The sequence below is a fragment of the Dichotomopilus funicola genome (genome assembly GCF_033296635.1).
Source record: "Dichotomopilus funicola strain CBS 141.50 unplaced genomic scaffold C8A04scaffold_69, whole genome shotgun sequence".
Taxonomy (NCBI): domain Eukaryota; kingdom Fungi; phylum Ascomycota; class Sordariomycetes; order Sordariales; family Chaetomiaceae; genus Dichotomopilus; species Dichotomopilus funicola.
In genome coordinates this window covers 61,350-80,168 of record NW_026944090.1, presented here as the reverse complement: position 1 = coordinate 80,168, position 18,819 = coordinate 61,350, and the positions used below count along the sequence as shown (strand labels likewise).

The window sequence follows — 18,819 nt, the reverse complement described above, 5'->3', positions numbered from 1 at the left end:
CAAGACCAACACACCCCCAGGTCCTCGTGATGGCCACGAATGCGTACCCCGTTCGTTACAATAACAAAATCAAAGAGGAATACCTTCCATCAGCTCCATGGCCCCCTCCCTACCGACCGTGATGATAACATCGCCCAGCGTCTTGGTCGCAAAGCCGGCCTCGCAGTACGAGAAGTAGTACTGCCCTCGTTAGCATTGGTCCTTCAAAGCCAGTGCGTGTCCCCGGATCGGATGCCTGAGAAGAAACGGCAGCTTACCTCCCACTTCCGCCGAAACACTTCAATCTCCTCGTCGCTCATGAGCGGATGCTCCCTCTTCAGCGCCGGGCGGACGACGGCGTTGAAGTTAGCTAGGAACTCCTCGCGCCATAGACGCAGCGTGCGGGCGTAGTGGCCACCGATGTTGTTGACGCTTTCGACGATGAGCGTGCCGTGCGATGCGGCCGTGATGTGGTCGATGAGTTGTGTGGTTGAGGGCAGGTAGCCGCCGGGGAAGATGTACCGGTTGATGAAGCTAGGTTTGTTGGGGTCAGGAAAGCAAAAGTAAGAGGAAAGGGGGAAGATAGGAAAGGAAAGAAAGAAGAAAGGAGAGGGCAAGAGAGAGAGAGAGAGAGAGAGAGAGAGAAGAGAAAAGAAACTCACTCCTCACCGGCCGAATACGCCGCCTGTCGCCCTTCTGGTAGGGTAATACACTGAAACACCGCAATGCCCCCATCCTTCTTGAGCAACTTGTCCACCTGTGCGAAATACACCCCCAAGAAATCTTTTCCCACGGCCTCCAGCATCTCAATTGACACAATTTTGTCATACGTCCCTTCGTCACCCTCATAGTAATACCTCGGCCCCCTAACAGCACGATAATCCACCAACAAGACGCGGATCCGCCCTTCCATACCCTCTTCCCGGATTTTCTCCTCTGCCAACGCTTTCTGCTCGCGCGACAGCGTCACACTAGTCACGCGGCATCCCGTTAGCCGGACAGCCTCGATCGCAAACGAGCCCCAACCCGTTCCAATCTCAAGCACGTGGTCGGTTGACTTGATGCGGGCGGCCGCGATGATGGTGTGGATCTTGCGTAGCTGGGCGGATTCAAGGGATTCGACGTCAGGGATCGTCTCATCCGCAGTGGTAGTCTGGTCAGAGATGCTCTGTGACGGCAACGAGGTGGGTTGGGACTGTATCGCCCAGATCGGACAGGAATAGGTCATATCCGGTGAGAGAAACGCAGCAAAGAGGTCGTTGGACAGATCGTAGTGCGCCTGGGCGTTGAGGAGAGCTGTCTCGACCGTGTTTGATCTTCCGCCCACGCCCAACCACAAAAGTGGTTTAGAGATGGCACCGAGGGTGCCCGATAAAAGAGACGACCACATGGTGCTCCCGTTGTGAAGACGGTCCCGGTTGAGAATGAAGAGCCGGAAGAAGGCTGTCAAGTCGGCACAGCGGACTTCGGAGAGCAAGTAGGCCTCGGCAAACCCCATGTCGGCGAGGAGCAGGAGGCGGGGGTAAAAAGAGGGTGAGGTGATGGTGAGCGTCGCGATGGGTGGGCTTTGGCCGTGGCGAGTGGCAGTTTTTGTCGTCGTCGTCTCCGTGCTTTCGTCGGTATGAGTCTCGACTAGAGGCTGACCCAATACCAGACGCTCGCCGTACACTTCGTCGACAAGGACCAGAGTGCCGACCTCGCTCGACGACAGCAGCGCGAGAACGGCCGGGCGGGCAATGGCAGCGGCGACAGGGTTGAGGGTCAAGACACTGTTGAACCCATCGCGAAGTAACGAAGCGCCATGGGCGATGAGCCGGAGGAAGCCGAGCCGGCTGGACCGGGGCGCCGGAGGAGGCATAAGTGGGCAGCTGTTTGAGCAGCTTTCTTCTCTGGGGGGCGATGGGGGGGGCGAGGAAGCCGAGACCACTAGGTTGGATGCCAAGGTGGGAATAAGTAGCGGTAGTGGTCTGAGTTCTAATTACTTGACCAGAACCGCTGCGTCATCCTAGGGTCGGGGAATCCAGAAGCTTGCCACGTTGTGCTATTCAGTCTACTCCAAGGAAGAGCAGCAACACAAGTTTAGGAGGCATCTCGGACCGGCAATATTCTGCATTTTCTCTGAGACACACTCGCTGGAACAAGCTCAGTCACAAAGGGCTGTCAAGGAGAAATATTTACATGATTTCGTCCCTTTGAAACCTCTGTTCTGAGATGGTATAGGTCGATTGTTCACCACTTAGTGGTATGGTTAAAGTTGACATATGGACGCTGCGAGACAAAGGAGATAAGGCTAGAGCTCTTGTAATAAATTACAAGTTCTTTATTTGTTAGCTAGTATCCTTATTAGTTTTCCGAAGTAGCCAAAGGATCAACTAAATAACTACATAATATAAGTTGTTCAGTAGATGATATGTGAGACTCAGGGAAATTTACTTAGGAGCACAGTACCTAGGTGGCTTATCTTGAAATACATCAGATTAAAACATCAAAAAACGTTACCTAAAGCTAGTCTATTCTAGGGCTGCAGTGTCTACCTATCTTCCCATACATTCCCGTAGATATCAGCGCATGTAACGGGCATCACACCGGCCTTCAAGTTGTTGGTTCACTCCCTAAAATTATAGGCAGCCAACCTTAAACGGGGCCCTGTGCATGCTGGGAAAGAAGCAGCAGATGCATTCACCTATCATCACAAGCGGGCTACAGACCAATCAAAGACTAAAAGTAATTCGACATACGGGGAACCGGTTGAGAGCCGAGTTTATTATGACGAAATATAAGGAATGTTTGAACCGCGTGTCAAACACGGATGAGTGGATTGTGCAGACATCTGATATAGATCACATTCCAGATTACCTTGATTCTCTAGCACGTGGGCTAGAAAGAGTAAGGGTATGAGGGAATCCGGGACTGCATGTGCGTATTCTATGCCGAGCGTTGGGTGAAAATCGCACTTGTATAGTAGGTTTCAGGTTGTAATTATGAAGCTATAAATCTGATATAACACACCGTTAGGCCTACACTGGAGCTAAAGACCCGAACCAGTGTATTTTGTCAGCTCTCGGGATTTTCAAGGGAGAGAGCGTTGAATTCACTGACTTGGTAAAATTTGTAGTTCTGCTCATCAGGGGTTCGAAATTAATTAGTTCTAAGTTGACTGACAACTAAGATGCATATAGTCGACAACTTGATGGTGTGAGTGAGAGAGGGGACCGATGAGATTTCTTTATTTACTTTAATTTCTTGTCAAGTTTCCTAATTGTAAGATAAACTGATTCAACAAGACCACAAAACCCGACAGGCCGTAGAGATCTGTATGGTAATTAGTTTCAAGAAGACCGTTGTGTAATTGAGGTACAGAGAAGCATGACCCCCACATACGCCCCCACGCGCTTAGGACCCCTTGGACCCCTACATTCGTCGCGTTAACCGCGTCCCACTTAAACTTTCCCAACGCGTCTCTCGCAACGAACTACAGCAACTTCACCATAATCCAACCAACAACAAAAAGACACCACCATCACCCCCAATTCCCAAGATGTCTCAACTCATGCTCACCCTTAAATCGGCGCCGCTCTCCGGCGAAACGCCCAAAGCAACCCCACACCTCCTCCCCTGTCGCATCCACCACGACGGCCCGGCCGAACCCGCCCGGGCCTTCTGGGATCCCAAGCCGAGTGAGGGTGTGTCCGACTCAATTACGAATTCCCCATACCAAGAAATACTGGTGCTAACGTTCAATTCCAGATGGCTCCTCTCAAACAGCCTATTTCCGCGGCCGCAAACTCCACGGCACAACCGTGAACCTACCCCCCGACTACCGCGGCATCGTGGCCGTCACGTCGGCGGCGGCGGCACCCAAAGACGGCGAACCCGAGGTGATTGATCTTGAGGCGCCCGATAGCGACAATATTGGACTGCCACAGGGAACCTTGCAGACCCAGGCTGAGTTTGACGAGATGGTGGTCTGGGGCCATGAGACGGCTGTGGATGCGGCGGGGGATGCGTATCTGAGGGGCGTGGGGGAGTGGTTGGAGCTCGCTGGGAAGGTGAGTCGGTTGATATGGGGGACGGGAGTTTTTGGTTATATTATATCGGGCGTGGACATTGCTGACAATTGGGTGTGCTGTCATGATAGATCCACGCGTATCCCACGCCTTTGACGAAGGAGAAGTGAAGAGAGCCAGCACTTGAACTTATGCTTGTGGTGGTTTCCACCAACAACATCTCCTGCCTACGCAGACGCTGCGCCGAGAAGCTAAGGTCTTGTCAGACGTGCATATCACACACAGCACTACGACCGAAGGCCAGTAGCAGTCTGTCCGAGAAGCGCCGGGATGTGGTTGGAGTTGACTTCGAATGTGATAGATTCTCAGGATTAAGCCAATTCTGTTCCGGATGACTCGGCGCAGGGGGTTGTATCTGAGCTAGACCGCTGTCGGGCAGCTGGTGCGGATGATGGAGTCGGGACCGTGGCAAGTAGAGGATGAATGCAGAGTTGTCGTTTTGGATGGGATGAATCAAGATGCTGCCCTTTGCCGACTACTTTCGAGGGCCTTGCGAAGACCCGTCAATGGATCACCATGTCCTCCATCTCCTGAATCGGACATCGTCGACGGTGCGACTGTTACAATCAAGCTCTAACAATTCATTTCCCCGTGTCGGCGTTTGTGGACCGCGACGAGTTAGAGAGCACCCAGCCTTAGGCAAGGAACCAGCGCCAGACGCCGAAGTCCACGCACCTTCCCTCCCACACCCCTATATAACCCCGTTCAGCTCTCACCTAGTCACCAACTCCTCCCAATTAGCACCAAACACCGGTTTGGCGCAGCGGTATTGGGAGGCGCGCTGGTCCCGCCACTACCGTCGTAAATCGAAGTGGTCCCGGGTTCGATTCCCGGGACCAGCGAAGTAAAAGACCCTTTTTGGAGGGGGCTTTTTGTATCCACTGACCGTTATCCTTCCGGATGGGGATAACGCTCAGTGGTGAGCTTTTTGTTTTCTGTGTCTCTTCTTCCTACTTATTCACTTCTTCATTTACCATTTCTTTCTTACTTTCTTGATTGTTCTTATTTTTCCCCATATAGAGAGATTATCGCCAAGTCTTGCGAAAGGCGTACATACAAATAGTACCGACGAACCCCACTCTACTCCAATTCCCCTCCATTAGTAGGCGGCTCCAAGCCTACAACCTCGGTCATACTACTCTTTCACGACCTTGTTTATAGTCAATTAGGGGCAAATAACACTGTACCAGATGACTTGACGGAACGCTCTGAAAACCGGACGATACTTTATCTGCCGAATCCGGTCTCATCTTGCAGAATTCCCACCATCTCATCAAACCTGTACAACCCCACTACAAAAGCACGACATCACCGTCATCACCCACGATGACGCCCAGTACAAACAACCCCCAAGATCAAAATGAGCCCCCTCAACAAAAAAAACTGATCAACCTCCTCCGCGGCTGGCCGGCCCCCGCCTTACTCCCGGCCGCCGGACTCCAATCCGCAGCAAACTACATGCTCGCCGACCCGGAGCGCTCCGTGCCCGTGCTGCAGTACGGCATCGACCCGGGGTACCAGCCGCTGCGGGAGGAAGTCGCCCGCTGGCTGAATGGTGTGTATGGCCCGTTTTCGTACCCGGATACAGACCCAAACCGTCCCATTGTCGCTGATGGTATCGAGTCTGTAAACGAAAATGGTCAAGTAACAGCAGACGAAATCACCATCACGGGCGGGGCGAGCCAGGCGCTGGCGTGCGTGCTGCAGTCGTTTACGGACCCCGGGTACACGCGCGCGGTGTGGGTGGTGGCGCCGTGCTATTTTATGGCGTGTCCGATCTTTGAGGACTGCGGGTTCCGCGGGCGGCTGCGGGCGGTGCCGGAGGACGCGGAGGGGGTTGATGTGGATGTGTTGGGGGAGAAGATACGGGCTTGTGAGGAGGAGCCCTGGGAGGTATTCCTCTCTCTCTTTCTGTCTCTCTCTCTCCTTTTCCCTTTTTATCTTTTGCTCCTTTCATACTTACTTCCCATGATTTAATTACCCATACACTAACACACCTAGAACCACCCCTCAAAAAACCCCGGCCCCGACCGCAAGCTCTACCGGCACGTCATCTACCTCGTCGCAACATGCGCCAACCCCTCAGGCAAGACACTCTCCCTCGCACGCCGCGAGCAGCTCGTGCGCCTCGCCCGCCACCATGACGCACTCATCATCAGCGACGACGTCTACGATCTCCTGCAGTGGCCCGTCACCGATTCTCCGTCTACCTCTACATCCCCCCAAACTACCTCCCTCCCACCTTTACTCCCCCTCCTCTCCCAAATCGACAACGCCCTCGGCCCCTCACTCCACGACCCCCCCAATTCTACTCCCAGCGACGCTTTTAAACCCAAACACTTCTCCCACGCCATCTCCAACGCCTCCTTCTCCAAACTCGTCGGCCCGGGCATCCGCACAGGCTGGATCCACGGCAGCGCCGCCTTCGCAACAGGCTTCGCAACAACAGGCACCAACCGCAGCGGGGGCGCAGCCAGTCAGTTCGCAGCCGCCGTGGTCTGGCAGATGCTGCGGACGGGCGAGCTCGAAGCGCATGTTGACACTGTTGTGCGGCCTGCGCTGCGCAGGCGGTTTGATCTTATGCGGGGTGAGATACGTGAGGTGTTGGGCCCGTTGGGGTTGAGCGTGTGGAAGAGGAATGGGGTTGGTGGCGCGGGGACGATTCCTACTGTCCCCAAGAATGATAGCAGTAGCAATTTGGAGGAAGAAACAAAAGAGATATACGGCGGGTACTTCCTCTGGCTAACCCTACCAGACCACCCCAATCTCGACGCATCAGCCGTCGCAGAACGCGCTAAGACCGAAGAGAACCTCATCGTAGCGCCGGGCAAGATCTTCGAGGTGGCGGGGGACGAGGCGGCCGCGCAGTTCCCGCGGAACGTGCGGTTGAGTTTTGCGTGGGCGGACGAGGATGAGATTGTGGAGGGTGTTGCGCGGCTGGGGCGGGTGGTGCGGAAGATGCTGAGGGGGGAGGATGATGGTGTTGTGGATATAAATGCGAGTAAGGGGGATACTCAGGAGTTTAAATAGGGGGCGCTATATTGTGATAAATCACGCCGATTTATCAGGCAGACCTCTTTTGCCGACTGACTAGTTTGGTTATTGTGACTTACTGAGTACCTATGCGGGAACGAGGTTGTGTAACAGCAAAGCACTGACCGCCCGGTTGACGGGCTATTAATTAGCCATTGAACACCGGCAGCTTAAACATTTGTCTTGACCATAGTTAGCCATAGCCACAGATATGCAGATGGAAGGGTGCGAACCCGTCGGCCGCACCTGCTTTAGAAGCCGAGAAATCTCATTTGTATGTACCTCCTGTTAGCGCAGGCCAAAATAATGTATGTTCGCTCGACTACCCCTCTTAGCAAAAAGCTCAACAGAGTACCATAGCTTAAACACCAACAGCTTGAGCACTAACAGTCTGAACACTGACAAGTTACAGACCGACACATTGCTTGATAATAACGCTTGATCAATTCCCCTACTCTGACTAGTTCTGACCCCTCCTCATGTAGCACTCACTCCCTTCACAGTCAAGTCAAGTTGAGCCCAGCAGCCTGCAGCGGCCAACATCATTCCGTTCCACGTTCCGCATTCCGCATTTCGTACCGCAATATTACGGATTCATGCTGTGCTCACTGTGCATTAGCATCAGCCAGCCAGCCAGCCCACAGCGCCAGCAGCAGCGGCAAGGCAAGATACGCTGGACAGAATAACAACGACTTTGGCCGCCCGATCGCTCCATCATTCCGTTCCGTTCCTAGGTAAGTCTCCCGTTGCGTTGCATATGTGTGCTCGGGCAGTTCCGAAGAGTCGAGTCCGCCTCAGTCCAATGTGTTGTCTCAAAGACAATCTAGTCACACTCGGCGAAAATTTCTGCCTTCCCACGAGAGCTCTCCCTTCCCACAAATAGCGGGTTGGTTCCCATTCGTCCGCACCATTGACCATTACTGCTGGAATCCCCACTTGAACGATGCAAGTGGTTGCTTCTCTCTGTGCCTGGCGTTCATCATGCCCGACTTGTGCCCGTATCGTGCTGCCCGTGATATGTAGCCCGCCCATCATTCGCGCCTGCTTTGCGCGTTTGAAGTCGTCCCCGAAAAGTGGGTTCCGAGTCGAATGCTCCCGAGTAAGATATGCCGCACTGCGCAATGTTGCGCCGTGTTGTGCTGGGCTGCACAATTAGGACACCCAATGAGTAGAGCAGGCGGGTAAGAGTATCCCCACGTCTCGGCCACTGCTCGTTGGTAATACCGCAGCAGCCGCAGCCGCGGTCGTGGCATCCCGCAAAGAAACCATGCCAACAAAGTTGAGAAAAAGTGAAAAAAAAAAGAAAAAAAGAAAAGAAAATCCGAAACGAGTAACGAAAAAGACGCATGCACGACAACAGTTCGAAATCGCTAGAGTCGTGCACGCTAAAAATATCGAGCGGTTTGTTGGTTGATATGAGTTGAGCCATAGTATCCTTAAGACGTCTCGGTCTCGGGAACAGGTTGTAGTCGGTCGTCGTTCAAGTTCATTTGTGGATGTGATCTGTAGGTAAGGTACGGTAAGGACACCGCATCAAGTCTGCACCTGGGCTGGGCCGTTTCGCGACCAATTATCGCGCCCCCGATATCCACCACCCCGGTGCCCCCGACCATGCGAGCTACTGTGGTTGTTGCTGTTGTTGGTACTGGTATTGTTCGATCCTGACGACCCAGGCCCAGCAGGGTTTTCACCGCTTCCACCCGCACCAGCGCCAGCTCCAGTCCCACTTCCAGCTCCCACTCCAGCTGCAGCAGCACGTTGCTCCGCAGCATACGAAGACGCACCATCGCGTCCCTTCCCGCGACCTGGCTGTCCCGATGAGCTGTGACGTCCACCACCACCACCACGCGGTCCGCCCCGGCGCGGGTTACTCCGTGTACGGCCAAACGGTACAGTGATGGTCTTGCCCTCTCCGCCGGGTAAGAACACGCGCCACACATTGCCGGCACCCGAAACGTCGGCCGGGAAGGTAAGCGGGTCCGCGCTGACCACCACAGGCCAGAGCTTCTTGCTGAGCGGTTTGGGCGCCGGGCTCGGCTGCCAGGCCATCTCGGGAACCGTCTTGGGAAAGCGGATCGGCGGAAGAGACCCCATTTCCTGTTCTTCAAAGCACTCTTCCGCCATCCCCTTGGTGGTGACCGACTTATCGGCTTCTACCTCTGCTGCTGTGCGCTCCGTCCGTGCTGGCTCATTTTGCCGCTGCTTCTGCTGTTGCTGCGGTTGTGCTTGCTGTTGTTGCTGAGTAGGTTGCTGCGTTGTGGGCAGCTGCTTTTCGAGCCGAATATCCGTTGTCGCGGACCGTGCTGAGGAGGCGTGCACTTTCCGTCCTCCCAGTAGGTTGTCGATCCTGGCCTGCCACCCATTATTGTCCGGCTTGGTGTTGTTAACGTTGGATGTCGGTGAGCGTGGGGCATTTTTTTCGGCGTCCTTGTACGCCGGCTGCGAGGCCCAGGCAAAACTCGGGCCTTGCCGGTTGGCCGGTCCCGTCGGCGCCTTGCTGGGTTCCTCAATGCCGCGCGCATGCGTGCCTGGCGCGCTGCCCCTCTCACTGGTGTTGGCGGAGGGCGGCAGTCGGACAACCGGGTATGGCCGTGGTAGCGAGACGTGCGGATGAGATGCGTCGCCGTCGAAAGCCGGGTGCCCGTCTGTATCGGGGGGCGGTGGAGAGGGCGAAATGTGACGAGGAAGCGCGTCAGACTGGCTGGGCTCCAAGCGGATATCGCGTGTTTCTTGACGAGCGTCGCGAGCCGGGAAGAAGCGAGATCCGCCGCGTCCTTGCGTCGAAGCCGTCCTCGCCCCTATCATTGGGGCGACAGGAGCGACTGAAGAGCCTTGTCCCAGCTGGCCATACTCGGAAACAGGAGCAGAGCCCGGAGCAGAGACAGAAGCAGAAGCTGTGGGTACCGGCGATGGCGTCTTCTCCTGTCCGACATGAACCGTCTGCTTGGGAGCACCCCCCATGCGCGCGCCCGTCTCGTCCAGCTTGGTCGGCCGCCACGTCTCCTTGATCGTTGGCTGCGAATCTGTCGCAGCCGCCGTCGATCGGCCATCCGCTTGTAGGCGACGCTCCCACTCGCCTTGGTGGCTGTTGAGCGCCTGAATGAACTTCTCGTCGTCGGCTTGGACCGCAGCCGCGTAGTCATTGCTGCTTACTTCACGCTCACGCTCTCGGTCGCTCGTGGCTGTTCCCCGGACAACCTGCGGTTGTCTCGGCGGTCCAATCGGTGGTTGTTGCGATTGGGGAGCACCAGCGCGGGCTCGGCTTGGCGGTGCGATAGGGCCTGGCCCAGCTGGAATCGACGGTGGCGTGCCAAGGTCCGCCGCAAATGTCCCGTTCCCAAGCCCTCGGTTGGTGCTCGGAGCGGCCCAGACATTCTTAGTCGAAGACGGCTGAGGGCCCCAGACCGCGGGCGCGCGCTCGGTTTGTCTCGGCGCAGAGCCCCAAACGTGCGCAGGTCCGGCATTGCTGGCGCCCCCTTGAGACGGCAAGCGCGGTTCGACGCCGCTGTCGGGTGATGAATCTCCCTGTTGTGGCTGCTGTTGTTGTTGTGCTGCTGGCCCGTTTGGCGAGTGAACAAGTTGCTTTGCCGCGGGCTGGGGGATAACCACCCGCGGAACCTCACTCTCCCCATCCGCCGACTCAGCTGGCTCTAGCCCGGCTTTCTCGGACGTGGCAGAGACACGAGACTGGATCTCGGCGGGCACCGGCGGTTGGTCCTTGGCTGCGGCCTTCTTGGCCTTGTTCGACTCCGGAGCAGGGCCAAGTGCCTCCAGCTTCAAGCGGATCCGTTCCTTGCGTGCTGCTTCCTCCTTAGCCTCCTCCTCTTGGCGACGCCGCATCGCAAGCTCCCGACGCTCCCGCATCAGCCTCTTCTGCAACTCATAATCATCTTCGGTGACGGGAACGGCCGGGGCCGCGGATGGCGACGGCTGGATAGGCTGTGACTGTGCTGGTGGTGGCATGCCGCGGCCATCAGCGCTACCAGGACCTCCCTGATACGGTGTCGCATGCGTGGGACCAGGCGAAACACCGGGTGGCCAGCCTTGCTGTGGTTGCGGGCCTCCTTGGAGCACAGACGGCGCGAAGCTGCTTGGCGATCCTGGGACGTCGCTGGCCCCAGCCATCGATGGGCGGCGGGCGTTGGGGAACTCGGACGGGTGCAAAGGTCGTTGCCAGCCACCGCTTCCGCCACTAACATTGGAAGATCCACGTCTCCGTCCATACGGCCCTTGCTGCTGCTGGTTCTGCTGCTCGTTGTTCCTGCCTGCCTGGTAACCACCACCGCCACTGCCCCCTGCATACTCCATATGACCATGTCCCTGCTGCTGCTCATGAAGGAGCCGCTGCATAAGCGCCGGCTGTCGTCCGTACTGCTGCTCCTGGCGCATCGGACCGCGGCGGTCGTGCACCGGCTCGTACCGGCCGGATTGCGAGTTGAACAGCTCCCGGTTGGCGTTCACACCACTAGCACCACTGTCCCGCCAGGGCGCGCGGCTGAAATCGTCCGCCGCAATTTCCTTCGTCGGCGGCTGGCCGTGTGGAGGGTACATCGGCCCATCTCTCGGAGGTCCTGATCGCGGTGGTCCTCCTGGGCCGTGTGGTGATGCCTCTGCCACAATCGGGGACACCTTGTCGATCTTCGGGAGCGTAGCCCATGGCGACTTGGCCGGTGTGGGCGGGGGGGGAGGCTTTGCAACGAGTGTCGGCTTCTCGACTGCGCCTTTCAGTACGAGCCCCTTTCCAGACCCAAGCACACCCGGTTTGATAGACGGCGAGTTGCTTGCTGCCGCTGTCGTGGGGCCGGGGCCTTTTGTCTTCTCTGCCAGTGCCGGGATCAATGCCGGCGACGCCGGCGCAATGTTCTCTTTCACCGGGACAGGCTGGGCTACCAGTGGCTCTGGTGGTGGTGGTGTCGGGGCCGGGGGCTCTTCCGGCAGCGCAATAGCGACCTTGGTGCCGTCCTTCCACGTAATGGTGTCGGGGTCCCAATCCTCGTCGTCGTCATCGATGTCCGCCCAGTTCGATTGGCCCTTGGTGGCGTCCGACTGTAGCCTGGTAGCCATATGAATGCCATACTTCTTTAACTCTTCGTCGGTATACTTTTTCGGTTCCGGAGGAGGCACCGCTGTCTCATGTTAGTACTCGAGAAAAAGAAAGCGTGTGTGAGGAACTTTAGATTCTCACGTCGATTCTTGTTCCAGACCGCACTCGCGTCTGGCGCCGGCTTTCCCCCTTGTGCTCCCGATCCCTTAGAAACCAAGCCGCTGCCGGTCTTGGCAACTAGCCTGGGCCGGGACGACGTCGCGGCCCCAGGAGCGGCTGAGGCCATCGTGGTCGTCGTAGCGGCCGTCTTCTCGGCTACGCGTGGTGGGGCGCCCGGCGTCGGCGCCTTGGACGTTAGAAAGGTCTTGTTGACATTGATCGACTTGAAGGATGTCGGCTTCTTGGTCGATGACGACACGCGGCCGTGGCCTTTGCCGTCGCCCTTGCCCTTAGAAGCATCGGATCTGGTCGCCTCGTTGTCGGATCCTCCACTAATGCTGACTTCTGTCGAGTTCACCAGATCGTCCACAATATCGGAAATGTGCTTGTTCTCAAACTCGTCCACGGCGGATGCGGGGATATCGCTGTTTACCTGCGGTTGGTTGAGGTCGACATCTTGCGAATCGGTATTGATGTTGATCGTCTGCTGCAGTAAGCCCTAGAGTCAGCGATCGATCGTCAAGGACAGCAAAAGCAGCCGCAGCACCGGCAACAATGGAATCTGGTAGAACATCGCCGAGGTTGGGGAGAGGGCCAGCAGCGAGGATCAAGCGAGAGGAAAAATATGGAAGGAGGGGTTAAGGCGAAGGCGAAAGCGAATGCAAGGGGGGCTCACGAGCTCGGCGGGAGAAGTCAGAGTAGCTTCATCGGATCGCTGTTTGGGTGACTCAGTTGCCATCCTACGGTTGTCGGGTCGCTGGCGATCAAGCGGCGAGAATAGGTCGAATGCGCGTCCGAGTTAGCTGCGGTGTCGGTCGAATTCTTGGAGTTTCAGTTTTCCGGTTTCTCGGGTTTGCCCGTTTGCGGTTTGATCGAAGAATTAATGGGGGATAACTACTCGGTAGTAATTGTCCTAACTAAAAGCCGGTGGGCGTAGGTGGTTGATTTGGTTAGCTAAAAGAAACTCGGGCGGTGCAAACAGGGAAGCACAAGCAATAAAGCAAAGAACAGCCAATATTGTTACGAGGCCGGGTGTTGCGGTTCGCCGGGTGCTTCCTTTCCCATGGACACAGTGTACCAATGGCTGGCGCAAAGCACTGCACTGGAAAGTGGACTTTGGGACTTGGCTGTGCAACTTCGCGAAATGTGGGGAGCTCGTAGGGTGTGAAGGTGCGCTGTGGAACGCAGAATGCGGAAGAACTCACCTTGTTCTTTTTTCCCTAACTCTTTGTGTTGCGATGTTGGGATCAAGGTCTTAAAACCCTCCGTGTCGCGGCCGTGGTTGGAATAACTATTGTGGGAAGGTAAAAGGGACGGGCGTTGTAGGAGGGGAGGTACGGCGCTCGAGAAGTCGACGAGGGGGGTCGCGCGGAAGGGGGTTGTGGGAGTGAGGTTCCTCGAGTGCGGCGATGCGGCTGGCTGATTCTCTTTTCGCCGGCTGACTGGACTGGACTGAACTCAACGACGACTCGCTGGCCTGCAATGCCTTGCCTGTGGAAAGCGGAAAGTGGGTGGGAGTCGAAGACCGGACTTGGCAAAACCCAGAGCTGGCAGGGCTACCGTATCGGGGTTAGTGTTGAAAGCAGCCCACTCGCAGGCTTTACAAGAGACGATCGTCCTCCTAAGTCATGCAACCACTCGCAACCAACCTGGGAGACGCGATTCTTAGTGGACTCGAGTCGGTTTCAAGTGGTTTGAAACCTGGTGATGGCTTTTGCACTCAATTGACAGGGTAAGACAGACATCCCACTTTGACGGAATATGTTCCCGGAAACAATCATAGGCAAAAGCAACAGCAACCTGGAAGGTTGGGCATTCCACCGAACATGCCGAGCTGACCCTAGTATCTTCCCCTTATCCGTTTCTAGTGTATTTGTTTTGTCGGCGTCCTCACAAGAGATAGGGTCATCCTTACCTAGTTACAGTACACGGTGGATAGGTTTCTTGCGGTGCTTCAAGTTTATCAGGAGGGTCCATAAAATTGCCTGGTCGGATCATGGTTCACGGATTCAAGGTATAGCGTTGGGAGAACCTTTTCGCCAGGTTCCGCAGCCACTCACAGGCACACAATACCGCCAACGGAGAAAACAAAAAGAACTTTGTTGCAGTGCGTGCTAAGCACCCCTTCTAATGGGAAACAGTTTATGTACACGCCTGGATCATTGCCAAGTCAGAAGCGCCGCTGAGCTCCCCACTTAGTGGGCGTTGTTCTTGTGGTGGCCTGTCATGATTGTTAGCCGTCTCTCGCTGGGTATCAACTTGCCACAGTCACACTTACGGAGATGGAAGTAGTAGTTCTGCGCATAACCGACAATTAGGAGAAAGACGATGGCGTGGACGACGGCTAGTAACCCAAGTCAGTTTCGACGATCCCCTCCACATATGGACTCGGTGCTGGTGAGTCCCGGGACGGGCTTCCACTACTCACGCTTTCCGGAGGCGTTCTTGCCAAAGTGCTTCGCCTGGTATTTGCCGAGAATGCCCGTGGGCTTGACCTCGGGGGCGGCGCCGCGGGGGAGCTTCTCGTAGAAGCTAACGACACGCTGCATGCGGACAGCGTCGGGGGCAGCGCCAATGGCCTGCGTATTCAGTCAGCCAGGCCGTCCTTTCCTCTCTCCTGTTTTATCCTCCTCTTTAATCTTCATGCGCCATCTCCTTCTGCCCTCTCCCCATCCTTCCCGCTCGAGTCTAGTGGTCCATGGCAGTGGTCTGCCCTCTTTCGCCCCCCTTTCCCCCCAAAACAAGTCCAAATACCCGAGTAGGCCGTGGTCATGACAGGGTGTGTGAAGATAAGTCGATCGTTAAAACATACCTTCGGTGAAGCGACCTAGTTCCGAGGGTTAGCAAGCCATACATAGCCCCTACCGAGCTCGCAGCGGCTTACCTTGGGCGGGATGAGCGTCGAAAGCGCCCGGCGAGTGACGAAGCTCATATTGGCAGAAATGCGTCGCGCGCGCTGGCAGAAAACTCGACAATTCGGTGAAAAATGCGAAGACTTCGGCGACGAGTCTTCGGGTGGTCGATGCGCAGGTGCGGCTCAATTGGATCGGGGTCGTTCGTGCGAGGTTGCGATTGAGCTGTTAAAGACGGGCTCTTCACCACACACAAGGTGGAGCAGGAAAACCGCACTCCCGGCAAGATGTTGTTGCGCGGTTGTTTCCGACTAGCCAATCATGGTGTGCGGGGTGGGGCGTTGGCCGCAACCCGCAATTGGGGGAATTGATCGAATCGCCTCACCCCAAGCAAGCTGTAGCATTCGAAGCCAGTGGGACAGCTCCCGAAACTCGCGAACCACAGATCTGCCAAGTCGTCAGACCCGACAGCCCTCTTCATCCACGGCGGCCGACGGACGACAACAAAATGGCCTCATTACGAACGACCGCCTCGGCCGCGCGCCTGATGCGCAGTGCCTCGCATGCCCGCACCACCATCCTCCCCGCCACACGCCGTTATGAGAGCTCGACAGCCGTCCCGGCCAAGACAGAGCAGCAGAAGAAGGAGTCGTCTCCGTTGGCCACACTCCCAAGGAATGCGCCCGACTACAATGTCCCCATCGACATGGCCACCAGGTATGCTCCCAAGCTCGGGGATTTTGAAACAGACGCTGGACGACAAGTAACCAACTCGATGATATCTGACTTTTATCTCCCACCCTCTGTCCAGCACTTTTACTCCCGTCCCGAAGCACGTGCAAGACGGCAGTGAGGAGGGTCTCCCGACGCCCGCCGGTCTCCTCTCGGGTGCGCCCATCGAGCTTCAAGCGAGAACCGTTCGGTACGCACCCCTAATTCATTTTTCCTCATCCACCCATATCAAGCTGTAGTAGGACCAAAGCATCCTCAAGCAGCAAGCAAGACCAACTAACCCCTTTCCGCTGGCAGTATCTACAAACCCGCCAAACCCGCCACCCAATCCGGCACACAAATCGGGACTCGCTGGCGACTAGACTGGGACGTGCTCGGCAAGGGCCATCGGTGGGAGAACCCCCTGATGGGGTGGCAGTCATCGGCCGACTTCGTGCAGGGCACGCACATCCACTTCAAGACCAAGGAAGACGCCATCGCATTCGCCGAGAAGCAAGGGTACGAGTACTTTGTGCAGGAGCCGAATGAGCGCAAATTCGCTCCTAAGGCGTACGCCAACAACTTTTTGTACTCGTCCAAGAAGTTGAAGCATATCCGGACGAAGTAAACAGTGGATGGATGACGTGGGGGGGAGGAGACGAGGGCTGAAAGGGACGGGGCGAGGTAGGGGTTGGACAGGATGTACATAGGCATAAGCAGGCAAAGAACGGGCTTTACAGGGTGGTTAGGTTCATAGACTGCACCGAACCTTTTTAACTTACTCCCTCAAATTCCTTCATGAACAGTGAGAGACGAGAGCATCGTGTCATGGGAGGTGTAACAAGCAGGCATGGAATTGGGCAACGGCAAGCCGAGCTATCTACCCCAGGCACCATCAGAACAAGGCCGAACCATGCAACTGGGACAAAACGCCGTCCTAATACACGATATGGTATACCCAGTCCAATCCCACCAGCCCCGAAAAAAGGGAGAAGAAAAAACCATGTCCAGGCTCGTATGAGCCGAGTGACATCTAAAGATAAGCAGGACTAATGATACCGACGGACGCGCCGTATACTCCAACTTGAACCCAAACGCCTCTACCAAACCGGAGCTTTCAAGCTTTCCGTAAAACCCAAGCCGTTCCTTCATGTCATAATCATAGGCTCAGCGCTAGTCTCCCCGTACTCATTACCATCCGTATTCAGTCCGAGCTCTAGCGTTTCGGGGACATCCTTCTTCTGGGACCGGCCCGACGTCTCAGCCCATGTCCGCATGCGCACCAGCTGCCGAATAGCAGCCTCGCGGCGCCGGTTCTCCCGCATTAAGATGGCCTCGTTAACCTTGATCGCCGTGGTCCGGCGCAGGTCCGAGCTCAGCAGCCTGGCTAGCTCCGGTTGGAGGTTGTCGTGCGGGAAGATGATCAGCGCCATGGTCTGCTCGAGATCGTTCAAGAAGTCCTTGTTGGCTGCCGCCCGTGGAGCCAGATTGTCCGTGGCAAAATCAATGGCCCGGGTCACGTCGGTGTCATTGCACTCCCGAATGAGCTCGACAAGCTGGAGCCGGAGGAGCGAGAAGTGCAACTTGGGGTCCGTATCAAGTATCTGATGCTGGGTTAGCCGGTGCCATGTAACAGCTGCGAACCCAGTACCAGTAGCAGGGTAACAAGCAAAATGACAACGGAGGGGGGTGGAGGTTGCTCATAAACAAAGTGGTTGTGTCTCATCTTGGGCCGGAGCCTATGCGTGGTGCATGTTGAAACTCGTGTTCTAATCATAGCAACGAAGAGGCAGTAACGGGGGAGAGAAAACACAAACTCGCACGAACCTCAGGATCCAGATCATTCAACGCCGAAATGGCTGTATGGATGTTGCCGCTGTGGATGGCATACTGGATGTCTTGGCGACGCTGGATGGACGAGTCCGACTGCTGCGGCTGGAGGTTCGCCTCCTTGCAGAACTTGGCAGCCGCCTTGGGATAGCCCTCCATCGTCAAATAATCGAGGATAAGCGCATTGATATCACTAGGGCCTAAAATCAGCATCGTGTGGAAGGACGTGGCAAAATGAAAGCATTGCGAACAGGCACGAGCGCGGGCGGCGATCAGGGTATTACGAGATTAGTGCAGAGATCCTCCACATGGAATTTTCAGAGAGATTCCCATTGATATGCAATCATCATTTTGCCCGCGCCGTGGTGGAGAGGGAAAAATAGACAACAAACGACAGAGGAACGTTAAACAGCGCGCGTACCTCTTCGGCGCTTTCACGCCGTCGGCCCGTTTCTCGAAGGCATGCTGCTGTGGCGTCGCCGTCGACGTTGAGGAGTTCTGCGAGGACGAGTCAGCATCCGAATCCGAGCTCGAATCCATGTTGGCGGTTCCGGCGATGATATTCGCAATAATGGGAGAGATCAAAAGGGATGGAAGGGGGGAACGGATGGGTGAGTGTCCAAGTTCATATATGGGGAGGGGCGCATACCATTCGGTCAACGAGCCCGCAGAGCTGCTAAGGTTCGCAGCACGCAAAAATGTCAAATCAACGTCAAAGTGTGCAAAGTTCGGGCTTTGCGCTCCCGGTGAACATTTGCCTGCTCTCCCCACGACCTGCGTCTCACATTTGGCGTGTCACGGTGCCTCGCCCTGAGGTCAGGTAAGCACGGGGAGTGACGTTTCGGGAAGGGATGCAGGAAGGAAAGCAGGAGGGAAGAAGGTAGGAAAAAAATTCAACGAGCAGGGGAGGGTTCTTGAGGCGGAAGTGGAGGAAAACGGGAAGCAGAGATGGAAGTTGCCTGCCTCCTGCAGCTCTTTGGCCGAGAATTTGCGTCCGAGCTCCTGCTTGTGTGGAGCCACTGCGCTTCAGTCGCTCCACATTGATGCACTCCACTTTAGTTATCTCAGACGGTCCGGCGATGAGAGGCAGCTGGTAACGGCCTTTGCCGGCTCAGGCTAGGTGGCCAGCCCTTGAGCCTCAATA

General features: G+C 56.1%; 7 protein-coding genes and 1 non-coding gene across 8 annotated transcripts; 4 read left to right on the top strand and 4 right to left on the bottom strand.

The window, feature by feature from the left end:
• Positions 1-69: 69 nt before the first annotated feature.
• On the bottom strand, positions 70-1,837 carry C8A04DRAFT_39577 (Mycolic acid cyclopropane synthetase-domain-containing protein; the record flags this gene model as incomplete). Its single annotated transcript, XM_062784641.1, has 4 exons — positions 70-180; positions 258-513; positions 642-1,132; positions 1,184-1,837. The coding sequence occupies 4 exons, from the start codon at positions 1,835-1,837 to the stop codon at positions 70-72; spliced, it is 1,512 nt and encodes a 503-aa protein (XP_062634214.1).
• Positions 1,838-3,517: 1,680 nt separating this feature from the next.
• Positions 3,518-4,156, top strand: C8A04DRAFT_39576 (ribonuclease H2 non-catalytic subunit-domain-containing protein; the record flags this gene model as incomplete). The annotated part of the gene is made up of 3 exons (XM_062784640.1): positions 3,518-3,662; positions 3,727-4,028; positions 4,118-4,156. 3 exons carry the CDS (start codon positions 3,518-3,520, stop codon positions 4,154-4,156), a joined length of 486 nt encoding a protein of 161 aa, XP_062634213.1.
• A 639-nt stretch (positions 4,157-4,795) lies between these two features.
• C8A04DRAFT_t121 lies at positions 4,796-4,888 on the top strand. Its single transcript has one exon. It is a non-coding gene; the product is annotated as a tRNA-Ala (tRNA).
• Positions 4,889-5,372: 484 nt separating this feature from the next.
• C8A04DRAFT_14572 (pyridoxal phosphate-dependent transferase) lies at positions 5,373-7,076 on the top strand (the record flags this gene model as incomplete). Its single annotated transcript, XM_062778152.1, has 2 exons — positions 5,373-5,939; positions 6,048-7,076. 2 exons carry the CDS (start codon positions 5,373-5,375, stop codon positions 7,074-7,076), a joined length of 1,596 nt encoding a protein of 531 aa, XP_062634212.1.
• A 1,536-nt stretch (positions 7,077-8,612) lies between these two features.
• C8A04DRAFT_14578 (uncharacterized protein) lies at positions 8,613-13,021 on the bottom strand (the record flags this gene model as incomplete). Its single annotated transcript, XM_062778155.1, has 5 exons — positions 8,613-8,740; positions 8,837-11,897; positions 11,952-12,205; positions 12,265-12,766; positions 12,959-13,021. 5 exons carry the CDS (start codon positions 13,019-13,021, stop codon positions 8,613-8,615), a joined length of 4,008 nt encoding a protein of 1,335 aa, XP_062634211.1.
• Positions 13,022-14,477: 1,456 nt separating this feature from the next.
• On the bottom strand, positions 14,478-15,214 carry C8A04DRAFT_31611 (mitochondrial F1-F0 ATP synthase subunit F of fungi-domain-containing protein; the record flags this gene model as incomplete). Its single annotated transcript, XM_062781809.1, has 5 exons — positions 14,478-14,503; positions 14,561-14,626; positions 14,711-14,861; positions 15,095-15,109; positions 15,167-15,214. The coding sequence occupies 5 exons, from the start codon at positions 15,212-15,214 to the stop codon at positions 14,478-14,480; spliced, it is 306 nt and encodes a 101-aa protein (XP_062634210.1).
• A 428-nt stretch (positions 15,215-15,642) lies between these two features.
• On the top strand, positions 15,643-16,473 carry C8A04DRAFT_39573 (ETC complex I subunit conserved region-domain-containing protein; the record flags this gene model as incomplete). Its single annotated transcript, XM_062784639.1, has 3 exons — positions 15,643-15,851; positions 15,946-16,056; positions 16,164-16,473. The coding sequence occupies 3 exons, from the start codon at positions 15,643-15,645 to the stop codon at positions 16,471-16,473; spliced, it is 630 nt and encodes a 209-aa protein (XP_062634209.1).
• A 520-nt stretch (positions 16,474-16,993) lies between these two features.
• On the bottom strand, positions 16,994-18,215 carry C8A04DRAFT_39572 (CTLH/CRA C-terminal to lish motif domain-containing protein; the record flags this gene model as incomplete). The annotated part of the gene is made up of 3 exons (XM_062784638.1): positions 16,994-17,449; positions 17,673-17,868; positions 18,097-18,215. The coding sequence occupies 3 exons, from the start codon at positions 18,213-18,215 to the stop codon at positions 16,994-16,996; spliced, it is 771 nt and encodes a 256-aa protein (XP_062634208.1).
• Positions 18,216-18,819: the final 604 nt, after the last annotated feature.